Source organism: Panthera leo, chromosome E2 (genome assembly GCF_018350215.1).
Source record: "Panthera leo isolate Ple1 chromosome E2, P.leo_Ple1_pat1.1, whole genome shotgun sequence".
In the NCBI taxonomy this organism is placed as follows: Eukaryota; Metazoa; Chordata; class Mammalia; order Carnivora; family Felidae; genus Panthera; species Panthera leo.
The window spans coordinates 47,261,006-47,286,664 of NC_056693.1; the positions used below are offsets into that span (position 1 = coordinate 47,261,006).

At 38.6% G+C, this 25,659-nt stretch overlaps 1 protein-coding gene and 1 non-coding gene across 3 annotated transcripts in view; both read left to right on the plus strand.

Moving 5' to 3' along the window:
- AP1G1 (adaptor related protein complex 1 subunit gamma 1) overlaps positions 1–23,990 on the plus strand; it is a 77,248-nt gene extending 53,258 nt beyond the window's left edge. For both annotated transcript variants that reach the window (XM_042920543.1, XM_042920544.1), the window contains 13 exons: positions 797–910; positions 3,936–4,076; positions 4,860–4,914; positions 8,514–8,636; positions 8,802–8,891; positions 9,509–9,636; positions 10,812–10,916; positions 11,561–11,702; positions 11,901–12,027; positions 16,161–16,268; positions 16,376–16,536; positions 21,174–21,272; positions 22,686–23,990. In XM_042920543.1, the coding sequence (XP_042776477.1) occupies positions 797–910; positions 3,936–4,076; positions 4,860–4,914; positions 8,514–8,636; positions 8,802–8,891; positions 9,509–9,636; positions 10,812–10,916; positions 11,561–11,702; positions 11,901–12,027; positions 16,161–16,268; positions 16,376–16,536; positions 21,174–21,272; positions 22,686–22,787 (1,495 nt within the window). In that variant the 3' untranslated portion in view covers positions 22,788–23,990. The remainder of the gene's footprint in view (positions 1–796; positions 911–3,935; positions 4,077–4,859; positions 4,915–8,513; positions 8,637–8,801; positions 8,892–9,508; positions 9,637–10,811; positions 10,917–11,560; positions 11,703–11,900; positions 12,028–16,160; positions 16,269–16,375; positions 16,537–21,173; positions 21,273–22,685) is intronic.
- On the plus strand, positions 1,196–1,281 carry LOC122209233. Its single transcript, XR_006197513.1, has one exon. It is a non-coding gene; the product is annotated as a small nucleolar RNA SNORD71 (small nucleolar RNA).
- Positions 23,991–25,659: the final 1,669 nt, after the last annotated feature.

Below are 25,659 nucleotides of genomic sequence, written 5' to 3' on the forward strand. Positions count from 1 at the left end.
CTGTCAGCACGGAGCCCAGTGGTAGGGCTCTGTCCCACAAACTATGAAATCATGACCTGAGCCGAAATGAAGAGTTGGATGCTTAACCAACTGAGCCACCCAGGCACCCCCCCAAAAGAATTTTCAAATACTTGAATAGTTTTTTTTTAAAAGTTTATTTATTTATTTATTTATTTATTTATTTATTTATTTATTTAGTGTGCGCACACAAGTTGGGGAGGGGCAGAGAGAAGGAGAGACAGAATCCCAAGCAGGCTCCGCAACATTAGCACAGCACCTAATGTGGAGCTCAAACCTACAAACTGTGAGGTCATGACTTGAGCCAACACCAAGAGTCGGACGCTTAACCGACTGCGCCACCCAGGCACCCCTCAGATACTTAAACCTTAAAAGTGAAGGCTTTATAGGGGCAGTTTTGGTACCAGTATCAAAAGCAAGAAAATATAAATGGTAAATTGAAATAATATCCTCTTGCATTTTGGGTCTAAGGAAAGGCATAATATATGCTTATTTTGTTGTACTATTTGGAAGAATTAAAAGAATGGAATTAGTCACTTTTAGAAGTTTAAATGGACTTGACCATGAATGCAAGTCTGAATTTTCCTGGTTACCACTACTTAAGATTATAGTGTCTTTTACACCTTTAAAATAATACCATTATACTCACTAACTCTGTCTTGTCTTTTAAATATTTAAAAATATTTAGTCATTAGATGTCTTCTTTGTCATTATTTTAGAGAAGAACTATCCCGACTTTTACATTTTAATTTGTCTTCTGCAACTTTGTTTCATACAGATACGTAGCTTTGACATCTTTGTTGAAGACTGTGCAGACAGATCATAATGCAGTACAGAGGCACAGAAGCACAATTGTGGACTGTTTAAAAGATTTGGATGTCTCAATAAAACGGTAATAGATTGTTGATGGTTCTCTGCCCCAGCCCCCACTTGATAACTTTGTAATGGTTTTGAGAGTGAGAATGTTGACATTTGCTTATTTACTCCTTATTTGCACAGATGAACTCCCTGCTGAGTAAATCCTTTTTAAGAAAGGATTGGTAGGGAGAAGGTTAGGTCAGTGAAGGAGGCCAATAAGGAATACTAATGTGCACACTGAAGTTGTCCTTGGTTCTTTGATAAATAAACAGGTACAGGTAAGCTGGACGAAAGTCTGCTTAACAGAGGTACTGCGCTCTGTGTGCTGGAGGATGAAAATACGGAGTGATCCATCGGCTAAGTGATTTATCACAATGCTGAAACTCATATTGCTGACAGCACACATTTTCTCACAGTACTTCTGCCCCAAGATACTAGAGGCAGCTGTGTTTTTTTAGAACAGCACATCTAGGAATGACTGTTAGGCAGCAGATAGCACTTTGCAAAGGCATCAATTCTTTTCCTCGACAGACTGACTCTACTGATTATCCTATTGTAAGAAGTGAAGATGTTTGTAACATCTAATTTTAGTTGGCCTCAGTGAACTTTTGGTTGTATGTTCAAAATCAGAATATATGAGATTTGAAATGATCTCTGAAACCATTCATTTAACAAATATCTATTCATACTGAGTTCCTTTATTTGCAGAGAGCATATGCTAAGTACATGGGCAATCTAAAGATACAACCTAAACTCAGCAACAATAACTCACCTAGTGCTTTGCACAGGATTTTTTTTAATTAAAAAAATTAAAAAATTTTTAAAAAATTTTAATTAAAATTAAAAAAAAGGTTTTTTTTACATTTATTCGTTTTTGAGAGACATAGAGACACAGAGTACAAGCGGGGGAGGGGCAGAGAAAGGGGGAGCTGTCAGCATAGAGCCCGATGCAGGGCTGTAACTCACAAACCGTGAAATCATGACCTGAGCCAAAGTCGGACGCTTAACCGACTGAGCCACCCAGGCACCCCTAAAAAAAAAAAATTTTTTTTTAAAGATTTTGTTTTTAAGTAATCTCTTCATCCAATGTAGGGCTCAAACCTACAACCCTGAGATCAAGAGTTGTATGTTCTACCACCTGAGCCAGCCAGGTGCCCCAGGATTTTTTATTTTATTTTATTTTTATTTTTTTGAATGTTTATTTGCTTCTTAGTGAGAGAGACAGAGCGTGAGCAGAGGAGGGGCAGAGGGAGAGGGAGACACACAATCCGAAGCAGGCTCCAGGCTCCGAGCTGTCAGCACAGAGCCCGACGTGGGGCTCGAACCCACGAACCATGAGATCATGACTTGGGTCAAAGACAGACCCGTAACCAACTGAGCTACTCAGGTGCCCCAACCCAGGATTTTTTTTATGCGTGTGCTTTCCACAATGTATAAGCACCCTCTCAGTTGGTTCTCAGAGTGAGCCAGTGAGACAGACTAGACAATTAACTTAACTTCTATCCCCAGTTAACAGATTAGTTAAAATACAGTCCCAAAAGAATCAAATGATTTCCTCTAAACCTATGTGTTGGACAGGGCAGACCTGGGAATAGAAATCAGACCTTCTGACTCCTATTGTGTTATTTCTCTATTACTCATGACAGGGCTTTGCATATCAAACGTAAAATCCCTGTCTCTTTGACAGGGTATTTAACAGTAGAAGTTCAGACTCTGAAGCCTGAATGCCTCATTTAAAATCCTGACTATGTTCTTATTAAACTTGATGGTAGTTATTTAAACTTTCTCTGCCTCAGTTGTCCCATATGTAAAATGCAAATACAAGAGCACCCACTACAAAGGTTATGCAGGACTAATTGGATTATTATATGTAAAGGACTTAAGCACCATCTAAGAATTAACTATTAGTAGATTTCTGTAAAGATTGAACGTTGTTTATAGATTAGCCAAGATAAAAGTATTTTATACTTATTAAATTGGTATTTTAAAAGTCAAATTATATACTATGTTTGAAATTATTGACCAAATACGAAAAGATTCATGCAGTAATCTATGTTAAACATTTTGGTTTTCCTTTGATTGCTAAATTTGATAACGCAGTTCCAGAAACTCTTATTTGCTCTCATGGTACGCGCCCTTTTTTCCTTTTCATGGCCCTCATTGTTTCATTTTCCCTGCCCAGCTTTATTGAGATAAAATTAATATAAACATTGTGTAAGTGTAAGGTGCATTGAATTAGTATACTTATGTGTTGTAAAATAGTTACCCCTGGAGCTTAGTTAACATACTTACCTTTTCTTTTTTGTGATAAGAATATTTAAGATCTACTCTCTTAGCAACTTTCAATTATATAATACGCTATTATTATTAACTGTAGTCATCATGCTGCACATTAGATCTCCAGAACTTACTCATTTTATAATTGAGGTTTGTATCCTTTGACCAACATCTCCATCCTTTCCCCCCATCCTTGAGACCCTGGTAACCACCATTCTAGTCTGTTTCTATGCTTTTGGCTTTTTTACCTTCCAGATGGAAGTGATACCATACAATATTTGTCTTTCTGTGACTTATCTCACTTACCATAATGTCCTATGGTGTGTTTTTACTCTAATTTTCTTATATATCTTTTGATGTAAACTGTTACATCATTTTTGGACAGAAGTGGATGTAATAAAGAGAATATGGTGACTTTATCACATTTTTAAGAAATAATGCAAAGAGGTATTCTCATTGGGTAATCATTTTGTTACTTCTCTTGTTTAGCCTTTTGAGTGTTCAAAAGTTCAGATGCATAGAATAGACTTTGGAACCCAAACTGCATTTTTGGTGACAAGTAGTGTGTCTCTTGGAGCTTTGTAAAGAAAAGTGTTGAATGAAAATTCAGAATGTTAAAAGTAACTTTGATAACTTTGGCTATCATGTATGTATGAAGATTGGGATCACAAAATCGTGCAAGGGCATAGAACCCATCTGCCAGTGTTCAGAAACAACACATCTGGGTTTTTGTTTCATTCCCACTATAAATATCATAACTTTTTTTTCCCCCCCTCTGCAAGGCGTGCAATGGAATTGAGTTTTGCCCTGGTAAATGGGAATAATATCCGAGGCATGATGAAGGAATTACTTTATTTTCTGGATTCATGTGAGCCAGAATTTAAAGCAGACTGTGCATCTGGAATCTTTCTTGCTGCAGAAAAGTAAGACTTAATTTTTACATTTATTGGTAAAAGATGCTTGGAACTTTTTGAAAGCATCTTTAAAACATGGAAAAAATATTGTAAACCTGTTTAAAACATATAATGTTTATTTCAGGCTCCCAATTATAAATTTGCTTCATTTAAAAAATAAAGAAAGAAAAGAAAGAAATTTGCTTCGTTAGAAGGCCATTCTAACCAGTATTTAAGTATGCTAAGACCAAAAAGAATCCTACTTTTATAAAATCTCTTTGTATATCTATTTTTTAACTTCTCGTCTGTGAAGAAGAGAATACAAAAGTGTTTGGATTTTTTTTTGGTAGAGAATAGAAAAATTACAGCATTGAATTGTTCTGTGTAAAACTCTTAGGAAGAAGTACCTCAGTTTTGGTAGTGTGGTTATTTCTCCTCTCTGCACTGTGATTTTAAGGGAATGAGTTTCTAGTCCTGGTGTTGCCTGGGTCTGGGAACAGTCCCTTTTCTTCTTTTTCTTTGTCTTCCTGCTTTGTCTTTATGATTTGTTTTCTGAAAAACTGAGTTGGAGTCCCATTTCTCAGTTCAGCAACTCCTATTGCAATTATTATGTGAAACATCTAAATTTGACTTTGCCCCATTTCATTACCCTTTGAAATGGAGGTAGCTGCTAGATTTGAAGATGAAATATGTCAAAAATAATCACTTCACCAGTAAGCCTAAAAAGTCTGTAGCACAGGATTTTTGAAAGTCGCCGAGCACAGTATACTTCATAGGTTCCAATGTTTTTATCTGGTGCCATTATTTTCTCAGGTATGCACCTTCCAAACGGTGGCATATAGACACAATTATGCGTGTTCTGACAACGGTAAGTAGCTTTTGTTTTTGTTTTTTTTTTTTTTAGTCAACATATACTAAGTGCTGGATGAGGCAGACAAAGCCTTTGTTCTCACAAAGCTTACATTTTAGTTCTAGTGGGGGAGATAGGAACTCCGTGGAGAAATATGTACTATCCAGTTAGGCAGGAAAAACTACTACGAACAATAGTGAAGCTGACTGAAGCAGCGTGAAGGACTCCAGCGACAGCAGCGAAGAATGGAAGGTGGGGCAAAGGGCCAAGTCTTTTAGGTAGAGTAGTCCACACAGGTCGCTCACAGGAGGTAACAGTTGAGGAGAGAGCTTGATGAAATGAGGAGCCGTGCAAAGATTTGGGGGAACAGCAAGTGTTGCAAAGCCCTTAAGTAGCAACAAGTGTGGCCTGCTTGGAGAGCAACAAGAAGGCAAGTGAAGCCAGTAGGTAGCATGAGAGGCAGAGAATGGTAGGATTGATACAGGGGCTCCATTATATAGGGCCTCATAGGAGTTGGGAATTTTTGTTTTTAATATGATAGGAAGCCATTGGAAGCTTTTGCATGACTATAAATTTATTATGGATTTAAAAGTATGGTTTTATAAGATATTCTTTTTTAACAGTCAAAATGGAAGTGTAGTGGTGTATAAAGAAAACACAAGTATCTATGTCTAATTATTGTCACCGAAGTAGATACCATTAAGGGAAACTTTTACACATTTTGTCCCATCAAAATTTGAAACTTTCATAGCAAAAGGGAAAAGAATCTACAAAGCTGAAACAAATGACAACTAGGGGAAAAACACTATACCATATGACAGCGTGGTAATATCTTTATAAATAATTTACAGTTAATAGGAAAAATCAAATACTGTAATGGAGAAATTGGCATTTGAACAGGTATTTCACAAAAGAAGAAAGAAATGGCTAGTTAACATTGAAAAATACCATTGTTAATAAATAAATAGTAAGTAAAATTACAAGTGGGGTATCATTTTTCACTTGTCATACTTTTTAACCTACTTCCTAGTGTTAGGAAAGAGAAATAGGTGGTGTAGTCTCCACTTCATATTGGATATAAAATGGTGCTTTCTGGAGTAAACTTCGGTAGCCTATAGCAAAAGTCTTAGTTTGTACCTTTTAACTCATTAATTCTTTTCTTAAGAATTTATCTTAGAAAAATAAAAGGGCAAGTATACAGAAATGTATATACAAAGGTGTTCATCCCAATCTTGTTTATAATGGGGGAATGTTGGAAATAAGTATAAGTCTCCAAATAGGCATTGGTTAAGGAAATTATGAAACATCTGTAGGAAGGAATGATATCATTAAAATTGTGATGTGTGTATGTGTATTTGTTGTTGTGGAATTCTGTCTGTGACACAGTAGTTTTCTAGTTTACTTGCAATGAATTAACTTTGTAAAAGGTTAATACATGAACTTAATAACAGGGGAATTATATATATATATTTTTTTAATTTTTTTTTAACGTTTATTTATTTTTGAGACAGAGAGAGACAGAGCATGAACGGGGGAGGGTCAGAGAGAGAGGGAGACACAGAATCTGAAACAGGCTCCAGGCTCTGAGCAGTCAGCACAGAGCCCAACGTGAGGCTTGAACCCACAGACCGCGAGATCATGACCTGAGCCGAAGTCGGATGCTTAACTGACTGAGCCACCCAGGCGCCCCAGGGGAATTATATTTTAACAAAAGATACAAATCAGGATGCATTTTGGGTTTTTTTATAAGGATCAAAAGAAGAGAAAAAAGAGCTTCTGAGGAAAAATGTTGTCAAAATCAAAGCCATTCTTTTTAATGCTCCTACTTTTCATTTTTCCAGTTATATAATCTTATTGTGTCCTACAGTTTTTCTTCTTTAACCTGTTGATGTGCTGGATTACATTAATTGATTTTTGAATGTTGAACTAACCTTCCATACCTGGAATAAATCCCACACAGTCGTGGTGTATAGTTCTTTTTATACATTGTTCTATTTGATTTGCTAATACACTTTTTAGGATTTTTGCATCTATATTCATAGAGATAGTGGTCTATAGTTTTCTTTGATCTATGTGTTATTTAATTTAATTTCTGAATATTTGGGGATTTCTTATCTGTTACTGATTTCTAGTTAAATCCTGTATGATTTTAGTTCTTTTAGATTTGAGATGTTTTTTATGGCCCAGAATGTGGTTTGTCTTGATGAATGTTCCATTTGACCTTGAGAAGAATGTGTATTTTGCTGTTGGATAAAGTGGGCTGTAAATGTCATTTAGATCATGTTGATGCTTTCTGTTATTTAAAACACTCTGCTTTCTGGTGCCTGGGTGGCTCAGTCAGTTAAGCGTCTGACTCTTGTCCTTAGCTCAGGTCTTGATCACAGGGTCATGAGTTCAAGCCCCTCATTGGTCTCCACACTGGGTGTGAAAACTATTTAAAATAATAATAATTAAATAAATAAACAACACTCTGCTTTCTCCCATTTGGGAAGAATGAAACAAATTACCTGTTCTTTAGCTTCTGTCTTTAGCATTTTGACCTTTTTTCCAAACTTCTCTCTGAGTCTTTGTGTTTTTTAACAAGAGTGAGGGGTATCCCAATCACCTGGGTTTGTTTCCTTTTCTTTCTTTCTTTCTTTCTTTCTTTCTTTCTTTCTTTCTTTCTTTCTTTCTGTTTCCTTTTCCTGGTCTCACTCTTGAAAAGCTCCCTCTTTCTTTCTCTCTTTCTCTCTGTTTCCTTTTCCTTTTCCTGGTCTCGTAAATCAGATCTGCTGCTCTGTCTAGTAATGGGAGCTTGATCAAGGTGGGCTGATAGGCACAGGTTCCACTGTTTTTATGTCCTGTACAGCCTTGTTATAATGCTCTGACAAGGATGAGATTTAGCTTCCTTGTTGGTGTTAAATAGCTTTACTTTGTTTCATGGTTGCAAATACTATTTCAGATTCCACTAGTCAAGGGAATATTAAAGAGACCAGGTTTATTTTTGTTTTTAAAGTGTGGATGATTAAGTACAAAATACTTCCCATTTGTGTGACTGATGGTTCTATAATGTTTATAAATTCTAGTTTTTAAAGGACAGTGTGATGTTTTAAATCGAAGTTTTAAAAAGAGTACTATTTATTTAATTCTTATTTCACATGCTGCCCTTTTGGACCTCTGATATACACCCCCGTCTCCTTCCCCCAGAGTGATGTGGCTGCTATAGGTAGCCTGTGTGATTTTAACTGTACTGGGGAGTTGTGAGAAGGCAGAGGTGGTTGTAATTAAGTTTGCAGTGAATATTCTACTTAAATTTTTGTAATCTTAGGCTTAATCTGTTTTGAGTAGAAAAGGTCTTTCTTGAAATTTTAATCCTTTATATTTTACTTTTCCTTTGACAAAGGACATTTTGTTTTATTTTTTGTAAAATTGAAAAACTTAGAATATTCATTTAAATAAGAAGTAAGCAATTTGAATAAGTAAGACTTTGAAGTTTGAGCTGCTTATGAACCTGAGAATTGGAACCAACTTTATCGTGGAGGGTGTTTTGTAGTAGTCTCCTTTGAATAGAAGCAGTAGCCAACACTTCTTATCATTATGATGTGTTTCTAGGGATAACTGTTTGCATTTCCTTTTAGGCAGGAAGCTATGTTCGTGATGACGCAGTCCCTAACTTGATCCAGCTAATAACCAATAGTGTGGAGATGCATGCCTATACTGTCCAGCGCTTGTACAAAGCAATTCTTGGTGATTATTCTCAAGTAGGTACTTTCTACTTTGGTGGGGAAATTACCCATTAGTTCCTGGTGTGTTCTTACTACTAACACTCTAGATGTGCCTTGGTTTCATCTTTTATGATTAGATGATCTGCATTAATCCTTGCAAGGATTGAAAGCCTTTGACAAATGGTGACTTTCTTTTGACAGCAACCTTTGGTACAAGTCGCTGCATGGTGTATAGGTGAATATGGAGATCTTCTTGTATCAGGCCAGTGTGAAGAGGAAGAGCCTATTCAGGTACTCCTTGTCACTCTTTAAGGAGGGAGGAAAATAGTGTTTTGGTTTATAAAAGGATAGTGTTTAATGAGGAGTTGAGGTTGATTCCTTGAAAACCTTTTAAAGAAGTAATCCCAGAATTATATTGGGAAACTTGCCAGTTTTTGAGATGGAATTTAGCTGCCCTGATGAGATTTAAAACCATCTGCAGATCTACTTTTCACCCTTTGGCTTGATAACAAATAGACCTATCCATGTCTGCATTTGCTTATCAAAGAACTGGCTTTAGGAGAAATTGTGGCAACAACACTTGAACTCTGTTTATCTTGTTATTTTCTTTACTTCTACCTCTTGAAGCTGTATATGTCTCTCAGCACCCACTGGGTGTTTTCCTTTTTTTTTTTTTTTTTTTTTTTTTTTAAACCTCCTTCCTACGTGCTTCTGATTGATGATGGATCAGTTTTTACAGTTACTCTGGCAAAGCACAGTTAGTGTTAAAGTTTTGGTAATGATGGTGGCATCCTGTGACTTGGTATTTGATTTAGATCTTTACTGTTAGGATTCATCCTGCGTTTTTTTGTTTTGTTTTGTTTTGTTTTTGTTGTTTGTTTGTTTGTTTGTTTTGTTTTTCTCTCCAGGTAACAGAAGATGAAGTGTTGGATATTTTAGAAAGTGTCCTCATCTCTAATATGTCCACCTCTGTGACGAGAGGTTATGCCCTCACTGCCATTATGAAGCTTTCTACTAGATTCACCTGTACTGTAAAGTGAGTATGGAGAAAAAGTAGGATGAACATGTTATTTTGTAATTTTTTTTTTAATTTTTTTTTTAACGTTTATTTATTTTTGAGACAGAGAGAGACACAGCATGAATGGGGGAGGGGCAGAGAGAGAGGGAAACACAGAACCTGAAACAGGCTCCAGGGTCCGAGCTGTCAGCACAGAGCCCGACACGGGGCTCGAACTCACGGACTGCGAGATCATGACCTGAGCCGAAGTCGGACGCTTAACCGACTGATCCACCCAGGCGCCCCATTATTTTGTAATTTTTAAAAACTTTTTGTTATGTAAAATTTCAAGCAGGGGCAAAAATAGGAAAATAGGATAGTAAAATGAGTTGTATACACCTGTCAATCCACAGTAATAATTATTAATTTGTAGTTCATCCTTATTTTATCTATACTCTGCTTTGCTTTAGTCCCACACCCCACCATTTATTATTTTGAAGGTGAAAAGTTATGTTTTCAAAATCTGACTTCTAATGCCTTTTCTCTTTTTAAAGTAAGAAGTTACTTTCCCCATATAAGGGTTTATTATAATATTTTGAGATGTCTGAATAGGAAGAAAATTATGAAGATTTTGGTGGTTAAATTTTTAAATTCTGCTCTTCACTATTTTGAATAAAATCAGTTGGACTAGTTTTCCAGCCAAGCATTTTTAAGGCAAACTTAGTTCTCTTAGATCTTGTGTAAGGTCCTGTGAAGAAATGATATATATTTTTTTACTAACTCTTTAAATTGTGAGCTAGAAGAATTTGGTGTCAGGTAATAACCCTTTATTGATAAAAGTCTGATGCTGTGACCCTTTTGTTGATAAAACCTTTTTATTTTAAAGTTATTAAAGAAGAGAATGAACATTACACACTTCTTTTGTAGCAAGTTAATAATGGGTACTTTTTCCTGCAGATTTCAGGGTATGGGATATTTAACAGACAAAATCTAGCATTACGGTTAGAATAAGTACAGTGGTAAGTGATGATGCTGAGGTGTGTTTTGGATAAAGAAGATAAAGGAGAGGTGTTTTGTTTTTGAAAAGATGCGTGAATTAAGGAAATACGAGTATTTCAGATTTTTAACCAGAAAACTCGGGTTTGTTTATTCACTCTACTTGTTTATGAACTTTCTTTTGGGTATTTGAATTTGTTTGTCATTTTATCCCAAAGCCGAATTAAGAAAGTGGTTTCCATCTATGGAAGCAGCATTGATGTGGAACTCCAGCAGAGGGCAGTAGAATATAATGCACTTTTTAAGAAATATGATCATATGAGGTGAGTGAAAGAAACCAAGCAATGCATGTGGCTGTTAGCATCCTGAGCAAATTGTCATGATAATCCACAAAGGAGACTCATTCCTCAGGCTTTGTTAACTGGGCTTCACAAGTCTGTTTAGTCCTAATTGCTTGACTGCTTCCATTTGTCCATTTTCTGTTCTGCCCACCTGTAAACACTTAAGTTAACCATGTTCTATTATTCCCTTTCTCTTCTTTTGGTATGAGATGTTTGCTTCATTTTCCATTTTATTTGGTTAAGAAGTGGCAGTTGTGTTTTTTCAAGAGAATCTCATATATTTAACTTTGTGTTGCGTGTCTGTTATGCAGTATCTTCGTGATTGGAGATTGTTAATACCTACTTATTTACCTTTCTTTCGTTCCAATTTCTCTACCACTGAGAAATCCCAGTCTCTTGGGATTTAGGTGGACAGTTTGTCTATTCAAGGTTTCTTGCCTGCCCTTAATCCAGCTAGGAATTTAGGTCATGTATTCTTGTAATCCACCTTCTATTTTAGTGTGTGTGTTACAGGGTGGGGAGGGGAGATGGCTGTCCATGTTTGACTCCAATATAGTAACAGTGATTTTCTTGGGTAGGGAATCTAGGTTAACTGCCTAGAATTTAACCACTTCAGATTCTTCTAGGTCTGCCCTGCTTGAGAGAATGCCTGTCATGGAAAAAGTGACCACAAATGGCCCTACTGAGATTGTGCAGACAAATGGAGAGACAGAACCAGCTCCACTAGAGACCAAACCACCACCCTCTGGGCCACAGCCCACCAGCCAGGTAGCTTTTCACTTGCTTATCTGGGAATCCTCATGATATTATAGTTAGTTCTTTATGACCTATCTCTTAGCTGATTCCCTTCAGTGTTCCTAGATTGATTGATGGTTCTCTTCCTTATTTTTAAGTCTTGAAAGAGCTTTGCCTTAGATACAGATTAGACAAATGATTCATGAATTGAGATACTATTTCTTTGTTTAGGCCAATGATTTATTGGATTTGTTGGGAGGAAATGACATAACACCTGTTATTCCAACTGCACCTACAAGCAAACCAGCTTCTGCTGGTGGAGAACTTCTCGATTTGCTAGGAGACATCAACCTTACAGGTGAGAGCAGACTGGAGTTATTTAATGCTTGGCTGGGGATAAAGGCCTTCAGGAAAAACTGCACTGAACATAGACTTTCTGGCACATGAATCAATTAAAGATGGGAGAGGCTAAGTAAGAAGTAGGAATAGAATCTTCAGAATATCTGGGATATAAGCTACCATTCTAATGTTCTAGAGGAAATTCAGAGGAATTCCTTAAAATCCAGTTTTTAATTTTGGGAGGATAAATTGCTCCCATTGTATTTAAGATAGAAAGGACTTTCTTTTTAAGTTTTTGTTTTTATTATTTGAGAGACCGTGAGTGGGAGAGAGGCAATGAGAGAGGGGAAAAGAGAATCCCAAGCAGGCTCTGTGCTGTCAGTGCAGAGCCTAAAGTGGGGCTCTAACCCATGAACCTGGGATCATGACCTGAGCTAAAATCAAGAGTCGGATGCTTAACCGACTGAGCCACCCAGGCACCCCTAAGATAGAAAGGACTTTCTTTTTCAGGCTACAAAAGAAATAGATCCCAAGTCACTTCTGCTTTCAGTTATTGTTGTAATACATCACTTTTCCTACACTTCTTTCTACTCCTGATTAGTTTTCAGTGACTAAGGAGAGTGGAGAGATGTTAACCTATTTTCCTCTCTCTCTTAATAAAGCAGTGGATGGAGAAAATTGTCCATAATTATAATACTCAAACTTAACTTTTTATTTGGGAATGTTTTTTTCTTACATTTGTTTATATATAGTAGACATTAGTAATTGCTGATGTATTTGGTGATATTATGAACCTCTGAGTCCAAGAGTATCACTGTAGCATGTAATTCCTGTCTTTTTTGTTGTTGTTGTTAAGTTTTATTTGAAAGAGAGAGAACGAGAGAGGGGAAGGACACAAGCCAGGGAAGGGCAGAGAGAGAGAAGGAGACACAGAATCAGAAGCAGCCTCTAGGCTCTGAGCTGTCAGCAGAGAACCCAATGTGGGGCTCAAACACGTGAACTGCAACACGAGATCATGACTTGAGCCAAAGTCAGATGCTTAATCTACTGAGCCACCCAGGCGCCCCACATATAATTGCTGTCTCAAGTATAATGACGTGTTACTGCATACATGGCCTCAAATAGAAAATATCCATAGAATAAAGATTTTGGATGGTCATCTAGACTGGCTAAATGGTTTTTCCTAACAGCATCCTCCCAGAGCTTATGGTTTATATTTTATGTCTTAACAAAATTTCAAAGTGTTACTTGTCATATACTTTTGAGTCATTCACAGGTAATTCCAAATCCTCAGATACCATAGCTCTACTGGTTATATGGAAAAAACAACCCCTTAGTTAAAACACAATGTATAGGGGCGCCTGGGTGGCTCAGTCGGTTGAATGTCCGACTTCGGCTCAGGTCATGATCTCGCAGTCTGTGAGTTCGAGCCCCGCATCGGGCTCTGTGCTGATGGCTCAGAGCCTGAAGCCTGCTTCGGATTCTGTGTCTCCCTCTCTCTCTGACCCTCCCCTGCTCATGCGCTGTCTCTCTCTCTCTCTCTCTGTCAAAAATAAATAAAACATTGAAAAAAAAAAACCACAATGTATAGATGATACACTTTACTTATTGACATACTAGCATTTCCATGTTAGTACATAATCTTCACAGTTATAGTTTTAAATGGTTGTCTAACATTGTATTAAAAAGTTTGCTTCAGGGGCGCCTGGGTGGCGCAGTCGGTTGAGCGTCCGACTTCAGCCAGGTCACGATCTCGCGGTCCGTGAGTTCGAGCCCCGCGTCAGGCTCTGGGCTGATGGCTCGGAGCTTGGAGCCTGTTTCCGATTCTGTGTCTCCCTCTCTCTCTGCCCCTCCCCCGTTCATGCTCTGTCTCTGTCCCAAAAATAAAAAAAAAATAAAAAAATAAAGTTTGCTTCATGGGGCACCTGGGTGGCTCAGTCGGTTAAGCTTAAGTCTGACTCTTGATTTTTGGCTCAGGTCATGATCTCATGGTTCATGGTTTTGAGCCCCTCCCGTTAGTGCTTGTCTGCACACACTTTCTCAAATAATAAGTTAAAAAACAAAAAGATTCTAGCCTTCTTTTACTTCACTTTGTTAATCCTTTTTGAAAAGGTATATATATATGCAGTTAATTTCATAAGTAGTTTGAAATCTATTTACACCTAAAAGGCACTCTTTATTTTGCTGTGTTTTCTTATGTGTCTTCTTGTATTCCTGATTTCTCTCAGTTCATGGTCATTACTATCATTTGCATGATCCTCAACTTGTTCTTGTTTGGAAGGATCAAATAAAAATGGTAATTTGGTGACTTTCTTCACCCATTTTATACCACCCCTCCCAGGGTTTGTGTGTATGTGTGTGTTAAAATTCTAACATTTATAAAATTTAGGGTCACCTGGGTGACTCAAATCATGATCTCACAGTTCATGAGTTCGAACCCTGTGTTGGGCTCTCTGCTCTCATTGCAGAGCTCGCTTCCCTTTGGATCCTCTGCCTCCCTCTCTCTCTGCCCCTCCTCCACTGATACACACACACTCTCAAAAAAAAAAAAAAAAAAAGAATTAAAAATAAAAAATAATAAAATTTAATAAATGTCTTGATCTACTTAGCTTGTAAAATAAAAATATTATTAAATTATTATGATGGTGAAAATACTGTTTTGCCCATCAGGGGTTGGCAGTGTCTAGAGATATTTTTTTTTTTTTTTAATTTTTTTTTCAACGTTTTTTATTTATTTTTGGGACAGAGAGAGACAGAGCATGAATGGGGGAGGGGCAGAGAGAGAGGGAGACACAGAATGGGAAACAGGCTCCAGGCTCCGAGCCATCAGCCCAGAGCCTGACGCGGGGCTCGAACTCACGGACCGCGAGATCGTGACCTGGCTGAAGTCGGACGCTCAACCAACTGCGCCACCCAGGAGCCCCTAGAGATATTTTTGATGGTCACAACTGGGAGGATGCTACTGTCATTTAATGGGTAGAAGTCAGGGGCGCTGGTAAATATCCTACAAGGCACAAAGCCCCCACAGCAAACAATTAGCCTAAAATTTCAATAGTTTTGAGGTCAAAGAACTTAATTTTTAAAATTTTTTAAAATTTATTCATTCTTGAGAGAGAGAGTACTAGCGTGTGAGTAGGGGAGGGGCAGAGAGAGAGGGGCAGAGAACCCCGAGCAGATGCTGTGCTGTCCATGTAGAGCCTGATGCTGGGCTTGAACCCATGAACTGTGAGATCATGACCTGAGCTGCAACTAAGAGCCGGATGCTTAACCAACTGAAACACCCAGGTACCCTGATGTTGAGGAAATTTAGAGGTATAATCATGTTCAGCTCTCCTGTTGCCAAATTGTTCTCCAGTTTGTACCGGTTTACATCTCTATGGCAGAGATTAGAAGTCCCCATTGCTCCTTATTCTTACCAGTATCTGGTATTATCAGACACTGAAATTTTCACCATTCTGTTGGATGTGAAATAGTATCTCATTGTGGTTTTAAACTTTGTATTCCTCATTACTGGTAATGTTGAGTATCTCTTTACATATGATTCTCTTTTCATTCAGGTTCCCTCTTCTGCAAATTGCTTGTTTATATCTCTTAACCACTCTTTTTTAAAATTTCATTTTAGAGTGTGAGCAGGGGAGAGGGGGTAGAGGGGCATGGCGGGGAGAGAGAGGCAGAGAGACAGAATATGCATCTTAAGCAGGCTCCATGCTCAGTGCGGAGCCCAATGCAGGGCTCATCCCCACAACCCTGGGATCATGACCTGGGCCGTAATCAAGAGTCAGATGTTCACCCGACTGAGCCACCCAGACGTCCTGTATAGGTGCTTACCACTTTTAAATTGAGTTACCTTGTTTTCTTACCAATTTGTAGAAAATCCTTATAGGTCTGTATACACATCCATTTGCTGTTTTGTAGCAAACATTTTTCTCCTGCCTGTGGTCTCTCTATTTTATTTTAGTATTTTTAAATAAGAGTTACTCTTTTTAAAGTATTTGAATGTTTAGTTCTTTCTTCTTATGGTTTATGCTTTTTGCATCTTGTTTAAAAAGAATCCTTCTCTTAATCTGAGATCCAATAATTTTCTCCTGTATTTTTTTGGTGAGCTTTGTCATGCTGGCTAAGATTGACTTACCATTGGAACGCTTCATTTAGGTGCTCCGGCTGCTACTCCTGCTCCTGCCTCAGTCCCACAGATATCCCAGCCTCCTTTCTTATTGGATGGGCTTTCATCACAGCCTCTCTTCAATGACATCACTACAGGTATGGTTACTGGTATCACCATCAGTGAGAGGTGGTTCTTGAAGAAGAAAATAATTCTGCAAGCCTTAAGCTGACTGCAGTTAGACTGATCTTCCCGTGCTTTCCAGGCATCCCCTCCATCACAGCATACAGTAAGAATGGCTTGAAGATAGAATTCACCTTTGAACGGTCAAATACCAACCCTAGTGTCACAGTGATAACGATACAGGCCTCCAACAGCACAGAGCTGGACATGACAGACTTTGTTTTCCAAGCTGCAGTACCAAAGGTACTACAATGTTGTCTTTGTCTTTTTCCTTTGATTAAAGATTGATTTTTTGTCACACATTTGTTGAGGGATATATTTTAAGCTTTAGAGGTTAAATCAAATTTGCAGGTTTAATCCAAATTAACAGTACTGTAACTATTATGGTTCATTAAAGCATGTTTATTTTTGAGAGAGAGAGAGAGACAGAGTGTGAGTGGGGGAGGGGCAGAGAGAAAGGGAGACACAGAATCCCAAGCAGGCTCCAGGCTCAAAGCTGTCAGCACAGAGCCTGACATGGGGCTTGAACTCACAAACTGATCATGACCTGAGCTGAAGTCGGATGCTCAACCGACTGAGCCACCCAGGTGCCCCAAAGTATGTCATTTTTAATGAATACTTTTTACTTTAAATATTACTTTAAATACTTTAAATATTTTTACAGTTATTCCTGAAGGATAAAGGACATTCTGATTATAGCTAATGAGATTCACAGCAGAATTCTGTGAGGTGGTCTACTAATGCTCAGGGGCATGTAGAGTAGGTTGGAGTTCAGAAATACAGTGGTAAAAACCTGAAAAACACAAATACTAACATGGAATTAAAGTTCATTAAGATGAAAGACTTTATTTGGTATTCTCTTCTAGTCACTGGATCAGAATTGACAGTTTTCATCTCAGTATTTGAGTGAAAGAAACAGTCATTCCTCCTTCATTAATACCTAGTTTACTATTGATACAATGACTGCTTAGTTTTATTTATACCAGATCTTAGTTTAAGGAATATTTATGCCCCATCTTTGAATAATGAAAAGTTCGGTGTATAGAAACATTGAGAATGAAGAATAGGCAAAATTTTCCTGTAAAGGATAGGATAGTAAGTATTTTAGGCTATATGATTTCTGTTGCATCTACTCATTTCTGCTGTTATAGTGAAAAAAAGGGGGGTGCCTATGTGGTTGAGTGACCAACTCTTGATTTTGGCTCAGGTCATGATTCCATTGTCATGGGATTGAGCCCTGTGTCAGGCTCCTTGCTGAGTGTTGAGCCCACTTAAGATTTTCTCCCTCCCTCCCTCTTTCTCTCCCTCCCCTGCTAGAGCACTCTCGAGCGTGCTCTCTCTCTCTCAAAACAAAAAAGCCATAATCACCATGTAAATGAAGGAGTGTGGCTTTGTTCCACAGTAAATGTTCCAGTAAAACATTATTTACAGAAAAGATGTCAGGTCATTTTTGGCCCATGGGTCATAGTCTGCCAGCCCTTGGTTTAAAAAAAAATTTTTTTTTTTAACATTTATTTATTTTTGAGACAGAGAGCATGAACAGGGGAGGGTCAGAGAAAGAGGGAGACATAGAATCTGAAACAGGCTCCAGGCTCTGAGCTGTCAGCACAGAGCCCGACGCGGGGCTCGAACCCACGGACCGTGAGATCATGACCTGAGCCGAAGTCGGACGCTTAACCAACTGAGCCACCCAAGCACCCCTGCCAGCCCTTGGTTTAGACTAAGCTAACCTTATCTTTGCAGTGACATGTGAAGTGTGACATTCAAACCACACATTTTTGAAAACTGAAGACATTTTGTTTGTGGTTACTGTTGATTTTGCAAAAGCCTCCTTTAATTGCATTTTTTAGGAACTAGAGTAATGTAGATGTTTTAGGAGAATGGAGTGGTTTCAGTACTAATTGTGTGACACTCAGCAAGTTCCTTAAACTGTGTGCCTCAGTTTCTTCCTTTACAAAGAGGGGATGGTGATAATGATGTCTATTTCCTAGAGTTCCTTTGAGGATTAGATGAGTTTTATGTGCTGTGTACTGTTTTAAGCACTTTTCATGTGTTCATTGCTCAGTAAATGTTAGCTGCTACAACTTAGGGTTTTACACTTGTTACTTGAGGCTGTGTACTAGCAACATACCACCTCTGCCATTAAAGCATAGCCTTATTTTTGGTGTTGTACTCTACAATACCTCCTTGCATGTCATGATGTATCTTGAACTTCAAAATACCATATTTCATAGGTTCTATTACTGTTTTCACTTTTTATTATCTCTGAAATTGAGATGCATTTTAAAATTAATACTTTGTCATAGTTTAATTGGTAACCTGTTATCTTTCTCAGGGGTACATAAAATGGTGTGAATTACAATTAATGGCATTTTACATTTGATGAAATAATGTAAATAAATAAAGAATATTTTAGCTTACATCATCCATCTTGACAATAGAATTATGATAAGACCCAACGTGATAAGTCTGTGAGTTGATACTAAATCTCTTTACTCTTACAGTAAAGTTTTGGTCCTTACAGATGGCTAGACTTCCCTCCTCTCATTCTCTGCCAGCCCCATCTCTTCCCATCTCTTTCTGTGTCTCTCCCCCTTCCCTTCTCTCTCTCTCACTCTCCCCCTCTTCTCTCCTTCTCTCTTCTTTCCTCTTCCTCTTTTTCCCCTCTTCCTTTTTTCTCCTCTCTAATATTTTTTCTTTTTTTCCTTAATTTTTATTTATTTTTTAATTTACACCCAAGTTAGTTAACATGTAGTACAATAATGATTTCAGCAGTAGAATCCAGTGATTCATCCCCAACGTGTAACACCCAAGTGCTCATCCCAACAAGTGTCCTCCTTAATGCCCCTTTCCCATTTAACCCTTCCCCCCACCCACAAACCCTCCAGCAACCCTCAGTTCTCTGTATTTAAGAGTCTCTTAGGGTGCCTGAGTGGTTCAGTCGGTTAAGCATCCAACTTTGGCTCAGCTCATGATCTTGAAGTTCGTGAGTTCGAGCCCCACATCAGGCTCTGTGCTGACAGCTCAGAGCCTGGAGCCTGCTTTGGATTCTGTGCCTCCCTCTCTCTCTGCCCCTCCCCTGCTTGAGCTCGCTTTCTCTCTCTCTCTCTTTCTCTTTCTCAAAATAAATATTAAAAAAATTTTTTTAGAAGAGTCTCTTATGTTTTGTTCCACTCCTTGCTTTTATATTCTTTTTTCTTCCCTTCCCTTATGTTCATGTTTTGTATCTTAAATTCCACGTATGAGTGAAGCCATATGATACTTGTCTTTCTCTAATTTTCCTTGGCATAATACACTCTGGTTCCATCCACTTTGTTGCAAATGGCAGGATTTCATTCTTTTTGATTGCCGAGTAATACTCCCATCACCTATACATACATACATACACACACACATACACACACACACATACATACTACATCTTCTTTATCCATTCATCTATTGATGGACATTTGGGCTCTTTCCATACTTCGGCTATTGTTGATAGCGCTGCTATAAACATGGGGGTGCATGTGCCCCTTTGAAACAGCACACCTGTATCCTTTGGATAAATACCTAGTAGTGCAGTTGCTGGGTTGTACGGTAGTTCTATTTTTAATTTTTTGAGGAACCTCCATACTGTTTTCCGGAGTGGCTGTACCAGTTTACATTCCCACCAGCACTGCAAAAGGGTTCCTCTTTCTCCACATCCTTGCTGACATCTCTCGTCGTTGCCTGAGTTGTTAATTTTAGCCATTCTGACAGGTGTGAGATGGTATCTCATTGTGGTTTTAATTTGTGTTTCCCTGATGATGATCACTCTCTAATATTTTAGAAGACTACACTATTCAGGAAAGATTTTAACAATCCTAATGTATAGGGGCACCTGGATGGCTCAGTCGGTTAATCGTCTGCCTTCAGCTCAGGTCATGACCTCACAGTTCATGAGTTCCAGCTCCATGTCGGGCAGTGCGCTGACAGTGCAGGGCCTGCTTGGGATTCTCTCTCTCCCCTCTCTCTTTGCCCCTACCTTGCTTGTGCTGTCTCTCCGAAAATAAATAAACTTGAATTAAAAAAAAAAAATCCTAGTATGTAGAATCGCTACATATATATACTATATTGTGCTAACAATTGTCGTTGACCTATCTTACAGCACTTTTATCTCTTCTCTGTGAACAAACACATGAAACTTACTAACACTAAAAATTGTGGCATTTGGCTTTTCCAGGTCTTTTGCTGTATAGGCTAGTTCTGCACGTAATTTTTCTCTTAATCCCTGTGTCACTAATGGAGAGATCCTGGTGTATTCCACATACATATTAACATCTGGGCTCTTTCCAGCTTTTCCTTTACCTCTGTCATGTAGCCTTTGACACATTCCAGATTATGTAGACTTCAGAAAACAAAAGGTCAACTCTCCTGATCCCACTCACACCAAAGCATAAAGGGCTGTAGTTGGTGAATGGTATGCTGGTTTGTTATTTCTAGAAAGTTTTTTTCTTTTTTTCTAGCTTTCTTTAGCCACAGACACCCATTTTTTACCTGCGTAGTTGATCAGTTACTATTAAGTGAGGTTGCCAAAACAAGAATTGGTTACCTTTTGAAAAGTGGTAGGCTAAAGTTCCTTTTGCTTGTAAAGAGGAGAGTGGCTCATTGCTAGTTTTCATGATCAAAGACCTAATGGTGGCTTTTTTTTTTTTTTTTTTTTTAAACAACATGAAGGTTATAGTCAGCCCACATACTATGAATTGCTGGTATCTGGAAAACAAATAGAGCATAGTAGTAGGTAAATCTGTTACTTGAATAATCATTTTAGTGTCTTGACATTTTTATTTGTTGACATCTCTGACACAGTATTGACTGTATTATTTTTTCTGAAGAGTGCCCTTTGTTCCCCACAGACATTCCAGCTGCAGCTTCTGTCTCCTAGTAGCAGCATTGTCCCAGCATTTAATACGGGGACCATCACACAAGTCATTAAAGTTCTGAACCCACAGAAGGTGAGTAGCACATTTGAAGGCAATATCTGAGTGAAGTATAAGCATATTTCCTGAAATAAAATTTTGCTTTGGTTCTCTAGGTTTTTTTTGACTCATATTCATAGAAGAAATCTGGGAAAGGTCTACTCTAACCTCTTTATTCTTTTGTAGATTAGATAATAAATGCAGCTCAAACACATGAAATGGTTTAGTGGCAACTTATTAAAATGCAGCTTTAAAGAATTATCTATTTGGAGGCTTACAGGTTTAATTTCTTTGTAGAAGAGCAGAAGGTTAGACATTTTAATCTTTACACAAGTTGCAGTCTAGGGTAAGAGTATCTGTACAACCCCATATATCCACATTTACTACTGTAGTAAGTATTCACAGCAAAAGTGGAAGCATTTTTAATGAACCAGCCAAATGAAAAGTAGCTTTAGAAACTGAAATTAAGCAATATTTTCATTACATCTTCTCAAAGAAGTAAATTGACTCTTTAATAGTCATCATTTGACTCGTTTTCAAACAGGTTTTGAAAATGGTTAAAAGATTTCTAGCAGTGTCTAATAACCCCGATATTTCCTTCTCACAAAACATTTTGCCTTTCCTCTGCTATGCAGTGTATTTTGGAGTATCTGCCTATAGCATAGCATAGATTCCTTTGATGATCTGATACATAAGAGTACAAATTTTCTTAGTGCATTAATATTTGAAATCTGCCACAGAAAGTCAGAAGGATTTATAATTGAGCTGTCTTATAATGACTTCTGTTACCATAAGTTAACTCTTTTTTTTCTGTCCTGGGAACAAAAAAGTTTATGTTCACATTTACTATTGGTTTTACAGAGAACATCAGTATCTCTGAATGTAGAGCATAAGATGACTATGTTTACCTCATTTTTCTAGAAGCTTGGATCCAAAGGTTGAATGTTTTTGAAAAGCACTCAGCCAGTGTGACTATGAAATGCTCCCAAGTGGTTCTGTCCCGTTAATGCAGTTCTAGGATTGGAGCTGATGATGTGTTTTGGAGATGCCTTTTCTCTACTCGACTGCATGATGTTGGCCAGAGTACTAGGCAGTAGGGATGGTGGTGGTTTGCCTGTATCATTTTTAAGAGACAGCTTTGCTGTAAAATAATTTGTTTCCTTTGAGATTAAAAGTCTATTTTGTAGGGCTGCCTGGGTGGCTCATTTGGTTAAGTGTCTGACTCTTGATTTTGGCTCAGGTCATGATCCCAGGGTTGGAGATTGAGCCCTCTGTTGGGCTTGGAGCCTGCTTAAGATTCTCCCTGCCCCCCCCCCCAACCCCCCTGCCGTCTCTGCCCCTCCCCAACTTGCACATGTGCTCTCCGTCAAAAAAAAAAAAAAGTCTATTTGTGGCCCATCTAGAGATTTCCTTTCAGTGTATAACTTGTAATTCTCTGTTCTTCCACAGCAACAGCTGCGAATGCGGATCAAGCTCACATATAACCACAAGGGCTCAGCAATGCAAGATCTAGCAGAGGTGAACAACTTTCCCCCTCAGTCCTGGCAATGAGGGCCTGGGCACCATTCTCATTCTTGTCCCACTCAATCAAAGGAACTCTGGGAAGGAGGTTGTGATCGCTGGCAAGTCCCCCCCGACTGTACCATGGGCATGAGGAGCTGAAGAGAACTGTTGAGGAGGATTTTCCTGAAGTTATCGCTGACCTTGAAGCATTGTCAAAGACGAATCTCCTCTCCTCCACTGTTGAGGCTGGCTGCTTCTGGAGGCTACTTTGCACTCTTCCTCCTCTTCTCCTTTGTCCGCACTTCTCCACCCGTCCCACATTTACAGCCAGAATCAACATTCCCTGGGCCCCTGAGGAAATAAGCAGCTGGTCTGGAGGAGAGGACTAGAATCCATGGCAAGAAAACACTCACTCTGTCTGTGCAGCAAAGAGTTGCCCCTTCTTTCTACTGTGTTTTTCTGTGGACTGGGCGAGGTGGGGTATTCATTCCTCACTAGCTGGGTTACTATCTTCAGGCGCTTTTTACATCAGGCATTCAGAACGGAAATGTAAAAATGGACTTTAGGGAGCCCTGCCTTTTTCTACTGGTTCCCCCAATGTTTGAAAGAGGCATTAGGCTCCTGGTAGCCTTTTCTGTGCATTGCTGTATACACACAGACACACACATGTATGTATGTTTGTTACCAAGAACTGGGTAGACCTGGAGAGGTTTAAACACTGGACAGATGCAGTTAAAAAGAGCTTTTGTTGAGATTTGGCATGAAGGATATGGTGCTCTATTTGTAATAGAAACTCCCAAGGCTCTTCCAGCTCCCCCTTCTCTCCATTCTTTAGCTGTAGTCATGAATATTCTCCATGATTTTCAGAATTGATTCCCCTGAAAGTGCAAAGTGAACAATTTCTAAAGGATATATTAATAGTTATTAATGCCCTTGTTCCCACCACAAATTTTAAAAGTTTCTCCTAAGCCCATAACTTGCCTGTTGAACTATGGTAAATGGGTGGAAAGAGGAGTTAGCTTTTTAAGATCAGACTCCTTTAAAAAAGCACCTTTGCCCATAGGAAGAGTGAGTATCAGACTCATCCTAGAGCATATTGGAGTCATCTTCTCCATGATTCCAAACCTTCCTTTTTATTTCCTGAGCCTGGCTTGGACCTTGGCATTCCGTTTGAATTCCTTCTTCTAACTGGAACATTTGTGTTGTATCTGTAACACTGGCACTGAAATAAAGACCACGCGGTTAAAGAAATCTTTCCTATATTGTACTTTATGGTGTTGGAATGAAGCCATGTAGCTTCCTTGCCCCTGTATGAGAGGAGGTCTTATGGACACCATAGGGTAGGCATATCCTTTCCTGAGTCTGAGAAGTTGGTGTCTTGAGAGTAGCCAATCTCATGAATATCTGCATCAAAGACCTGAGGTCTGGAGCTTTTTAAACTAGCGAGAGTGCCGAGTGCTTTTTAGAAAGGACCCTTGTGTTATCAAACCTTAACACTGAGTTGCTGGAGTGAGGTAAGGTGACTCCTGTGGCACATATTGAATGTACCGTGTACGTTCAGGTGCACAGGTGCCATGTCTGATACACTAAAAGAAGAAAGAAAAAGTCAGGCCCACCTTGCTCTTATAATGTTTGCAATCATTACTGTATTGATTACAGTATAATGACTACTTTGGCTCTGGTCTTAAACCTGGGTACAAATATCTTTTTTTCCCCCTTCACTTCCCCAAGCCTTTACTTAAAATTTTCAGTGTCTTGTCAAATCTAGCTCTGTATCAGATGCTAGATTATTCCTAACATTTGACAAATGGGGGTTGAACTAAAAGGCTCCAAAGGGGAAGATTTCTGGTCTTATATAAGAGCAAGATTTGCTAAAATTTACTCTACTGGGTAAATGGTTGATTGAGTCAAGAACAGGATATTACCTTGTGCATAGTTTTCAGTAAAGGCAAGTGTGGACTAGTGTATATTTCCAACAGCTGCTCTGCCTGTGCGATGAAAAATACAGCCTTTTAAGCTTTCTTTTGCAGACTGATTTCCTTGGATGGATACTTAATGCTGTGAAACATGATAGGGTTAACATAATATTGGTGGATTTCTTGAATAGAATTTATCTAACATTCCTCTTTGTGTTAGAGGCTTTATTTTCTCTCACGTTTATAGTTGACCAGTTCAAGTTTCTTTAGTTGGACTGAGTTGGATCTCAGAAACCTGCTGAAGACCATGCTAGAAGACAATGCTAGCTAATGGAGCTGGAAGGGGTCTACTCTAGTAACAAATGTCCATGGGTGATTATAGTTTCGAGGTAGAGTTATAGGATTATTCATAGTTTTGTCTAGATAAAGGGATAAAAATCATGGCCTTAACACAAGGGGTGCTGCCTAGAATATGAAGTGGTTTTGGAGAGTGAAACTGAGCACCACACTGAAGAACTAGTGGCCAAAAAACTGCCTAGGATACTGATGGTTGTGAAGACTGTTCCAAGTAATTGGATCTTTGAAAGCTTCAGCGTGCCTTAGTTTCTAGGATCAGAATAAGTTCTCCTCGTACTTGGCCTTGCTGCTAAAAGGAGAAATCTCTTAATTTTTATGAATACTTACACATTTCAGTAATTTCTTTCCCTGGTATGACCATTCGAGGGGGAGCAAATTTGAATAGATTTACAACTTCAGAGCCATTGTGAGGAAAGAGTGATTTCCATGGCTGTTTTAATAACTCCAGGGTGATAAGCAGTGAGCCTACACATACTTGGACAATTTCGCATGCACTTTTACCTCATTTTCCCCCTCTTTCCTGTCACTCCTACCCCCAGCCCCAAAGTAATCCTAAGGGAGAATTAATCTAAGTAATCTCAAAAAACTGTAGGAAGGGTGCTCTACCCGAGAAGCTTCTCCCACAATGCTCTGGTGCTGTTACCTTG